The sequence below is a fragment of the Hippocampus comes genome, unplaced genomic scaffold, assembly GCF_001891065.2.
Source record: "Hippocampus comes isolate QL1 unplaced genomic scaffold, H_comes_QL1_v1.1 scaffold36, whole genome shotgun sequence".
In the NCBI taxonomy this organism is placed as follows: domain Eukaryota; kingdom Metazoa; phylum Chordata; class Actinopteri; order Syngnathiformes; family Syngnathidae; genus Hippocampus; species Hippocampus comes.
In genome coordinates this window covers 325,628-336,545 of record NW_017805695.1, presented here as the reverse complement: position 1 = coordinate 336,545, position 10,918 = coordinate 325,628, and the positions used below count along the sequence as shown (strand labels likewise).

The 10,918-nt window shown below is 37.8% G+C and overlaps 2 protein-coding genes across 6 annotated transcripts in view; both read left to right on the top strand.

The window, feature by feature from the left end:
- The window catches only part of cdk1 (cyclin dependent kinase 1), a 15,432-nt gene extending 7,656 nt beyond the window's left edge, over window positions 1–7,776 (top strand). For both annotated transcript variants that reach the window (XM_019882193.1, XM_019882194.1), the window contains exons 4-8: window positions 944–1,067; window positions 2,114–2,284; window positions 3,605–3,768; window positions 6,508–6,649; window positions 7,539–7,776. In XM_019882193.1, coding sequence (XP_019737752.1) covers window positions 944–1,067; window positions 2,114–2,284; window positions 3,605–3,768; window positions 6,508–6,649; window positions 7,539–7,655 — 718 coding nt within the window. In that variant the 3' untranslated portion in view covers window positions 7,656–7,776. The remainder of the gene's footprint in view (window positions 1–943; window positions 1,068–2,113; window positions 2,285–3,604; window positions 3,769–6,507; window positions 6,650–7,538) is intronic.
- Window positions 7,777–8,127: 351 nt separating this feature from the next.
- ctu2 (cytosolic thiouridylase subunit 2 homolog (S. pombe)) overlaps window positions 8,128–10,918 on the top strand; it is a 22,561-nt gene continuing 19,770 nt past the window's right edge. For 2 of the 4 annotated variants that reach the window (XM_019882216.1, XM_019882215.1), the window contains exons 1-2: window positions 8,128–8,299; window positions 10,318–10,392. In XM_019882216.1, the coding sequence (XP_019737775.1) occupies window positions 8,244–8,299; window positions 10,318–10,392 (131 nt within the window). In that variant the 5' untranslated portion in view covers window positions 8,128–8,243. The remainder of the gene's footprint in view (window positions 8,300–10,317; window positions 10,393–10,918) is intronic. The other 2 variants (XM_019882213.1, XM_019882212.1) reach the window with 1 other exon arrangement.

Below are 10,918 nucleotides of genomic sequence, written 5' to 3'. Positions count from 1 at the left end.
TGTTACACGTGCATTTTGTCAACATACTTGCAGGTTCATAAAGGACATGTACCATGCTCATTTCTCAAATGAGGAATTTCTGTTATCAGGACAAATTGGACAGCGCAAACACGAGTCCGCACTAGAGAATATTTACTGTGTGTGTGTGTATATATACACACACATACACACAGTATATATACCTATATTAGTACCTATCAAGCATTTTATTTTATATATTTTTTGATATTTGATATATTTGTTTCACTTCACTATATCAGTGGTGTTTCTGAAGCTTGTTTGTACCTCAGATTTTGGCTCACAACACAAAGCAAATAATGAGATCAAGCTCTTGAGTTCAATTTCATTAAGTGAAGTTGCCACTTTCGATATACTGATGAGCATTGTCACACACAGTATATATACCTATATTAGTACCTATCAAGCATTTTATTTTATATATTTTTTGATATTTGATATATTTGTTTCACTTCACTATATCAGTGGTGTTTCTGAAGCTTGTTTGTACCTCAGATTTTGGCTCACAACACAAAGCAAATAATGAGATCAAGCTCTTGAGTTCAATTTCATTAAGTGAAGTTGCCACTTTCGATATACTGATGAGCATTGTCAACGTACACTTGAGCATAACCGCCAAATGAGCCCTCAGCTTCCCCAGTGCACAACAGTTGTTCTCTCTGGGTTTTTGTTTGAGTCTGTTTTAAGTAATTTCCCAATTAATCTTCAAAAACATAGAAACCAATGTTTTGACATGTTATTTATATACTTTTAACACAATCAAGTCATGACCTGCCTGGGTGGTTCAGTTGGTACATTTTAGGTCTCCATACTTTAAGAAAAATTTGACATGTAAATCCAGGAAAACAATTTGTACGTAAATGTACACTATGTAGAAATGTGCACAGTCACACAGTGTTATTGAAAAGGGTGTTTCATTATACAGACTCTTAGATGTCCTGATGCAGGAGTCTCGCCTCTATCTTATCTTCGAGTTCCTGTCCATGGACCTAAAGAAATACCTGGACTCCATCCCTTCTGGCCAGTACATGGAACCGATGCTTGTCAAGGTAATACTCCGTTTTTTGTACCATGACCCTTTCAATTGGTCAGTGTTTCCCATTGTTCAATGAGTCTTGGCGTGTTTCTGACATTCGAAAAACCGAGAGCTGGATATGGATTCAGAGTTCCAAAATGCATTTGATTCATAAGGTCCAATTCGATTTATGATTCATGATTTACTTTGTTTGATTTGTCAATTCAGTTAAGGATTTTGCATAGTTTTTCACATACTTTCATTTGGAAGACATCCTAAGAAGAAACACACAGTAAAAACTGTTAAGAACCACTGCTCTATGTTAATGAGTAGTCTTTGTGTTTAATCCGTAGAGGACATTTGCTGCTTTTATTTTCCCACTTATTTTCTGACATGTTACAGACCAACATAGTAACTGAATCATAATTTGTTTGTTAATTGCCTATTATGTCTCTTTGAAGCAATATTCTGTTTTAGAATAGTAAGTGGATCTAAATTTAATATTTTTGAAATGTGACTAATAAATTACATTTTAAAAAACTGATTATTTAAAATAATCCATAGTTGCAGCTCAAAAATTATACATTTTACACCGAATCCACATGATTGTTATTTAATTACATTCTAAAAAAAATAGTTGAATAGACGCCGCACGGTGGATGATTGGTGAGCACATCTCCCTCACAGTGCAATTTTAAGTTAAACGATAACTCAATTCATTTGAAAATTAATTAGTTGTTGATTCATCGATTATTTTTGACACCCTCGATTTACAATTGGGCTTAACTCTGTGGTAAATCTTGGCCTATTTAGTTGGGGAAAAAATGATCAAGTTGTGCCAGATCTTGGAGAAAAAAAATTGAAATTGGCTCATTTCCCATGGCACACTTCATGATCTTTCATGAGAAAGTGATTAGAAATCACTGCAGTATGTTTACTAAAATATTACCCGACAACAAGTTGAGTGTTCTTATCAGTATGCTTGTACTGTATACTGTATTTCTTCGTGCCATTGTTCATACATTTTAATAACATCAAACACCTTTAATTTTCATATTCTTCTTGTCACTGCCTCTTTAGAGCTACCTCTACCAGATCTTAGAGGGCATATATTTCTGTCATTGTCGGCGAGTCCTCCATCGGGACCTGAAGCCCCAGAACCTTTTGATTGACAACAAGGGAGTTATCAAACTGGCTGACTTTGGACTGGCTCGGGCCTTTGGTGTTCCTGTCAGGGTCTATACCCATGAGGTGAGACGCTATTTCAGTTTACGCTGCCCTGACAATAATTATTCAAAGCCAGCAGCACATTGAATGACAGGAGTAAACGAGATGGAACAGGACAATCGCAAACTGCAGATGGTGGCTCGGGATGCACCGATATTAGTTTCTGATTGTGTGATAACTGAGCGAAAATACTGTTGTATCACAGTATTAAAATTGCAAATCTAAAATATTCTTTCTTGAAATCCACAGATTTTTAATTTTATTATTATTATTATTATTATTATTTTTAAGTCTAATGGAGAATATTTAGTGCAGTATTTTCCGGGTTAAAAGTCACTCCAGAGTATAAATCGCACCAGCCATAAAATGCAGAATAAAGAAGGGGAAAAAAACCCAAATAAATTGCAATGGAGTAGAAGTCACATTTTGGGGGGAAATTTATTTGATAAAATCCAACACCAAGAACAGACATGTCATCTTGAAAGGCAATTTAAAATAAAAATAAAAGAGAACAACAGGCTGAGTAAGTATATGATATGCTAACGTTACATGACGCGTAAACAACGAGCTGAGAAAGTGCCTGCTATGTTCACGGAACTTATTAAGAGTTATTCAGATAACTATCGCATAAAGAACATGCTAACAAGTTCACCGAACCATCAGTGTCACTCCAAACCACTAAATCCAATGAAACAACTCCGCCAACTCTGGAGATAAAAGATGCTGCTCTTCCTCTTCTACATCGCTGAAGTAAGACTTATGGTCACTTTATCAATATAGGCCTGGAGCGCCCTCTTGCGGTTTCATGTGAAAATAACATGTGAAATGACATAATAATGTGTTCATAATTTCACACACATATGTAATTCGCTCCAGAATAAAATTCACACCCCCCAATCAAACTATGGGGAAAAAAACTAATTGTCCATAAAATATGGTACATTAAGAAACGTAACCATGATAACTTAAAACAACTGAATACTTAGTAACATTATTTAAAAGTCAGTATTCCTTCACACTGGCTGCTCGTGTTGTCCTTGAGGGCCATCTAGCACTCTCTGGCACCATGTTTTGCGCAATCATCAACATATCAGTAAAAAGGCATGTTCGCAGAATGTCTCCTCATCGTATTCTCAGCAATTAATAGACAACAAAAGTTACTCATTTGTGTAATTTTACACTTGATGGGTGGGCAGGCACACGTGGGAATCATCCATATGCATAAGATATTTAAAATGTACATTTTTGTTGTGCCTCCTCCAAAAAATTACCTCAAATTGACTACAAGTATCACAAATCCTCTCAAATGTCCTCTGAGATAAATGCAGCCTGATATCTTTCCAGGTTGTAACCCTTTGGTATCGGGCTCCCGAGGTTCTCCTGGGTTCCCCCCGATATTCAACTCCTGTTGACGTTTGGAGCGCTGCCACCATTTTTGCTGAGCTTGCCACAAAGAAGCCACTGTTCCAAGGAGACTCTGAAATAGACCAGCTCTTTAGAATCTTCAGGTAGTGTGTAGTTTGTTTGAAATGCGAAGCTCCACCCAGAGCAAGGGATCTGCCACCGATCGTGATTGGCCGATTTTTGTGAAAAAGTGTGTGATCGCCAATCAAAGATTTTAATGGTCAATCAGTCACCCGAAGTGGCCAATTGTTCATGGCCTTATTTTTGTAGTCTACCCATTTGCAGATACTGCAAAAAAAAAAAAAATTGTGTGCAGCTACTGCAAAAAAGAGTGATATTCTATTACAGAGAAATTTACATAACTGTGTTCCTTTTAAATAACATAACAGTTTGTAATGCGAAATGTAATTGTTTCTATGCATAATTTAGCTTTTACCAGCACTGCTTAAATCATAGCAGATTGAAAGAAGGAATTGACCTGGATGTCACTATTTTCACACAAAACCTAAAATCACACGGTGTTTAAGAAAAAAAAAAAGTATGACAAATATGAGCGCAAACATTCAACTAATAGTAACACAGACGTATGTGAGCAGTATTAACATCCTTATAACTTAATAATTTTAATATATTTCCCCACACAATGCACTCTGGGAACCAAGTGGCTTGATATGACATGTGGTGTGCTTATGCTGTATTCACGGAAGGTGGAAAATTGGATTTATCCCACTCGGATTGTCCCTGTTCCGGACTCAAAGCTTTCAAAGCGAATGTAATTAACGAAAATGGCTGATTTCGATAAACTGTTTCTTTCATACCTTGTTACCTTCCTTCATAATGTCCTTGATTTACATAAGAAATATCTTTAAAACATTGTATTCATTTCATCAAATAATCTCATGCAGAGAGACTATGGCATATCTTCACACAGTACAAATCAAATTGTGTCATGTCAATTTATTTCAAATAACTAAATTAATGCAACAGTAAATATAGATAAATATGTGTATAATCTCCTAAATTATGTTTTGCCATTCGCATCCTGTGTAGGCATGGAGTTCGCCATTGTTGAGTAAGACAAATTGAATCCGGTCCGTATTAACGCGTTCCACAGTGTCACAAACAAAAAATCAAGGATCCATTGCTGTGTATTGATAGCACAGGGTTTGGTGTTAACCAAAAAGTCATGAAAATCAGTTGAGAATTGAGGTATGGCTTAGTTTCAATGTACATGCCTTTCTTTTGCCTTCTTTGGAAACATCACTGCTAGCATTAGCCAGACAAGCATTACCATCTAGCTTCGTTACGCTATGTTTCGCTGTTGGAAACCGTTAATCGTCTCAGTTTCACAATGGGCGGGGGTAGCTGTCTGGCCTTGTACCAGACATTCAAGTTTGGGCGCTGTAGCAGTCTCAACAATCAGCCTTGTATTTCTATACTTAGTCACGATTACATTTACAGCGTAGCAGAGCGCAACGTTGTGACGTCATGATTTCTCCTCCATGTTCAAATCATGCACGTCTTTGCATGGTTGCCACTCAACAGCGACTGCTGTGATGTCATTTTTCTCAAAATTATTTGTTTTTGTAGAAATTATTATTCTCCACAATGAATTGCATTTTTGAGGGACTAAAGATGAACACGCACTTACCAAACTTTGCACACGCGTTGGGTCTGGCCCGGTGAAAAATTTCTTAATTTAAAATTGCCATACACAAGTACCAAAAAACGGATATGTAGCGCCCCTACAGAGGTTTAACAGAGCCTCGTCCCACTAAGTTTGACCGATAGTTATGAAAATTTGGTGGCACGTGTAGCACCTGCAAGATGTACAAAAAAGGCTTTACATGTAATTGGAATCGGAACCTTAAAACCCTGTTTGGAACACTCCTAACCAGATCCATTTGCATTTTTGTTTGCAAGCAAGCGAAATGTAAGAATGGTTTTTAAACAAATCAAAATTTCTCCTTTTTTGGGCTAAATCAAAATTTTAATCCATTTTTAAAAATTTCGAACAAAATAAAACATTTGCTATTACTTTGGAAAACAACGATCAACATTTTTGCCTATTTTCCGATCTTATCTTCCAAACCAGTGAGTCGTAATTCATTTTTCTTCACTGTTAATTTGAAATAAGGTCCAACTTTTGAATAAATGGATGGAAATTTCAATGTTTTTTTTAAAAATCCAATTCACAGAAAAATCGACAGTTACCTTCAGACTGCAACTCTCAACTGTTTTTTGTGGCGGGGGGGCGTCGTCGCCTACATTACATGCACCTTAGTCTGCCTTGTTTGTGAACAATCACTACAAATGTTCTCTTCATGTTTCAAGTGGGATTAAATTAAAGTCTAATATAAAGTCAATACTGTTATTTGAAACAAGTTTACAGATTCACAGACAGTTGTCAATCTCCCTCCCAAGTAGCCTGTTTCCCCTGCCCGCGCGGCAATGACTAATATGGCTTAAGTCGCATGTACGCGACCTGTCCATTTAGACTGTGGCCATATTGCAAAAAAATGGATACATATCCGATCTATGAGGCGGCACAGGTCGGATTTGAAAAAAAAAAATTTGAATTGAGCCGATCAGACTTTGAGAAAAAAATCATGGGCAGAAAAAATCCGCTTTCCATCATGTTTGCCTACAGTGTTGAACGTAGCCAAAATAATCGACAAGTGAATTTGATAATTAAAATAATCATTAGTTGCCGCCCTAGTCTTAAGCATGCATTTTATGAAAATAATTGATCGACTAATTTTCAAGTGCGGTTGGTTGTTTCAATTTCAAATTTCCTTTTAATACCTCTTGTCTATTGGTATTTTTTATTTGTTTGTTTTCAGGACATTGGGAACACCAGATAATGTTGTTTGGCCTGATGTGGAAAGCCTACCTGACTACAAAAGCACTTTTCCAAAATGGAAGCCTGGCAACCTTGCCTCCACGGTGAAAAACCTGGACAAGAATGGTCTGGACCTATTGAAAGTAAGGTTATTCATTCGTACACGGTATCAGGAGCGATTTTCCAAAACTCTATATATCGTCTAAATTCATTTGGCTTATTCAGAGAAAAATTAAATGTACCCAGACCGACAAATTGAACAAAATAGTTTGCTTTGTCTGAACGTGTTGAGCAGTAAGAGATACCGTAATTCCTGTGTATCTTGTGAATTTACAAATAACTCCGATGTGATCCTCTGTCACAACACTGCAACGTTTGCAGTCATTGTCACAAGCGTGGTGGGGTGTAATACATGAAGGACTTTGTTGTTTCCCCCAAATGCTTCTCCTTGTTATATTGATGAAGTTGAAGAACAGCAGATCAGTCCTGATCTCTTCACGCAAAATCCAGAGTCCAGCCAGTCCGAGACCGAGAGTCAAATCGAATTGGGTGCACCAGGGCAAAAAGTTAAATATATTTACCTAAAACTGAGATTTAAGATACTGTATTTCAGCGGAGTAGTGGTTGTTGTTGCTCTTACAATGTGAGTTTGAATGTCTCCTATCGTACTTTGAAATATAATCTCGTCATATAAACTTTTTTTTTTAATTGATATCAATTGACACCAATCTTGTATTTATGACTTTGTTCTTTAAAAAATGTTCATGATGTACTCTACTATATGTACTATAATTGGGTCCATGATGTAATGAAGCTTTGTCAATATTTCCCCTAAATTGCATTTGCGTGCAGTCAGCTGATGTAGCTCTACTGTATTGTGTGATCAATATATTGATGCGTTGGTAAGCGTTTATAAGATCAATTATCCCAAAGTAGTTGACTCTTTCAGAAAGCAATAAAGTCAATGTGGCTTTCAGGCCGGGGGTGCGTGCGCCCGCCATAGACGGTAACATTTTCTCTTCTCATTTACAGAAAATGTTGGCCTACAATCCTCCCCAACGGATCTCAACACGTGAGGCCTTGACTCATTGTTATTTTGATGATTTGGACAAGTCAACCCTACCCTCAGCCAACATCAACAAAATCTAACGGCGCAGAACCCCAGTGAATATTTAATCTGTAAATACTTTCGTGTGACAGATCTGAACCTTTTACAAGTGTTTGTCATCATTCTTTTCAATAAAGCAATACATCCTGTCGTCTCACAGAACCTTTTAGCCCAATGTAAGGTTCTGATATGTGTGGTTGGTGGATATATTCAATAATTTCACCTAGGTCCGAACAATTTATAATTTTTGGACCAAAATCATGATTCTGGATTGTGTTGAACAAAGCTGCATTAAAAATAATAATAAATGATATATACTGTATGTATATATGTATGTGTGTATATATATAGTGCTGTGTATATATTTTTTTTTTTTACCCCCAAAGATGAATGTACAATTAATTCTAAGAAGACACACAAAAAAAAAATAATCCCGAATTCCTTACCGCTAGTTGGCGGTAATGCACCGAAACGTTATTTGCCAGCCAACATTTAACACCAGTACAAGTGGAAGGAGAGGAAGACGAAGACGGAACCGAGTTGAAATTCTGATCGGTGACAGTCGTAGGAATCAACGCTGCAACGAAAGTAACTTCTTCACGTTCGTAGAAATCTTTGTTTTCGGTCCAATGTGTCAGGTGGATGAAGCCTATCATGATGACTTGGAGCAGGAGAAGGTTTCAAGGTAATTATTTTTTTTTGAAAACTTCGTTACACAATTAGGAAAACTGTTTTCAGCACACAAAGGCGGTGTTTTATTTTAATTTAGTCTTGCCTATGTGTCTGAATGAAATGATGTGACTCCAATATAAAATGATTGATTCGCTTGACGGGTATGCATGTTGTAGGTATTAAAATCAATCATTTAATACGAAACAATGTGACTCGTTAAAACACGGGCATCAAAGTCAAGGCCCGGAGACCAGATCTGGCCCGCCACATCATTTTATGTGGCCCACGAAAGCAAATCAAGCATATCAACTTCTTTGATGCCTGCTAAAGTCGGACCCAAAATTTCAAATTGTCGTATGTAATCCATAATAACGTGGAGATACTGCAAGCATTTTCTCGTTTCCACACCCCTTATTACATGAACGTAAACAATGTTTAAACAAGTCATTATTCTTGACTTCTGATTTAAAAACACATGATCCATCAATTTGTTGTGTGTTTGGAATATCTGGAGGTGATTAAACATTCATAACGGTCCTCCAAGGGAAACCCTAACCATAATGAATGTGGCTCGTGAAAAAAATGAGTTTGACACCCCTGCGTTAAAGTTTTTGGGGAGAGTCTAAAACGTTCAATGGGAAAAAAAAGCCTAGCGTGGCTTAATGTCAGAAAACCACCACCAATGGTTAACAAAATTGACATGCAGCTATGTACTGATGCCCACTCCAACCGCTGAAAATATTACAATCACCACAGTATTACGGATTTTGTGGACATTTGGCTTTTTCTTCCACAGAAGCGTTCACTTTTGATGAAAAAGCCAAATGCGAAACAGCTACAACCAATGGGCATCAAAATTCATGTGCACATCTCCACCCATGCCCATATTAATCTCAGATATCAAAACAATCCCCCCCAATATTTTAGATTTCATGCACAGTGTTTTTCTCTCCATAAAAAAAATGCTTAATATCACTCCGACCAATCACCACCAAAATTCATGTGCACATTTCTACCTATGTGCACAACTATGTCTGAAGATGTCAAAACGATCACACCAATATTTGATCATTTTTGGACGTTACTGTCTTCCTCTCCATAGGTGCATACTCGAACTTCATGTTGCTTAATGGCGAAAACGCTTAATATTCATAAAATCAAAAATATTGAGGCGATTGCTTTGATATTTTCAGAGAATGATGTGGGCGTAGGTGGAGATATTCCAAGCCGCGGGTTGACCACCCCTGATATAGAGCCTTCACAACCGCTGCAGCTGTAGCAAAGCTATGAGAACTGGTCACAAACACGGACATGAAACCCATAAATACAAATGGCATGACAAAACAATAAATGGAAGACAAAAAGGCACACAAACCTTGTGGGCTCACATCCACAAGCGGCTAAATATCCTGAGAAGTTTTGCTTGTCTTCTTCCTTTGTTTAGTTCAGGGGTGTCAAACTCAGGTCCTGGAGGGCCGCTGTCCTGCATGTTTTCCAAGTCTCCCTGTTGGAACACACCTGATTCAAATGATAAGATCATCAGCAAGCTCTGCGGAAGCCTGACATTGAACCTGTTCATTTGAATCAGGTGTGTGGCAACAGTCAGACTTGGAAAACATGCAGGAGAGCGGCCCTCCAGGACCTGAGTTTGACACCCCTGGTTTAGTTAGTAGTTAACTATGCTTTTGGTATTATCTTCCTATCATAATGGCTGTGCAGAGCTCACAGTAGTTGTTCGTTTGAGTGTGTGTTGGCGAATGCACGTCAGTTAGTGTCGGGCAGAAAGAACCCTTTGCGGTTACAATTGGTTCCTGCTAGTAATCACCACTAAATGGCAGAGGAACAACCGCAGGGAAACAACTCAATGGGGAATATAAAGAGACTGTGCAACATCACACATCAGGCGCATAGGATTATAGGGCGCACTGTCTGCTTTTGGGAAAATTGAATGTTTTTAGGTGCGCTTTATGATGTGGAAAATAAGGTAATTTTTACTATAACGTTTTTCATGATGACTGCTTGATCTCGTAGTGTGTCGAAGAAATGTGTCAAGTGCAAGGAGACGATTGCCGTGGTGGCCATCAGAGCAGGGGACCAATATTGCAGGTAAGATGCGCATCAGTGTGGCTTACTGGTACATAGCCATTATTTGGAAAACCAGGGTTTGACATTCAGCCTTTTTGGGTGTGGCCCCACGAGAGCCGAATTGTGGTGGCCCTGTCAGTCGGGCTGGTCCCCATATGTTGATGATATAAGAAATCATTTAAAAAAACTTTTTTTTCATCTTCAGCGTCTTTATACTGTACAGTTGCATTCATGTCTATGAGGGTGTACTATCCCCCCTAAAATCAAAGAATTGCAATTGTAGGAATTAATATGAATGCTTCCAAAAATAAATCAATTAAAAAAAGAATTAAAATATTTACTTAGCACTGAGACTCCAACAATGCGCAACAGCTATTAAATATTTTTAAAAAGGCAGCTGGCCCCAAAATTCTTCGTGCCACCGACCGTTTTCATGTGAAGACCAGTGGTGGGCCGTGCATTTCAACCTTAGGCCTTCAGTGACGTCACATACATGAACACAACACTGTATAGGCTCGTCAAGCAGCACTTAATTTCAGGAGCATTT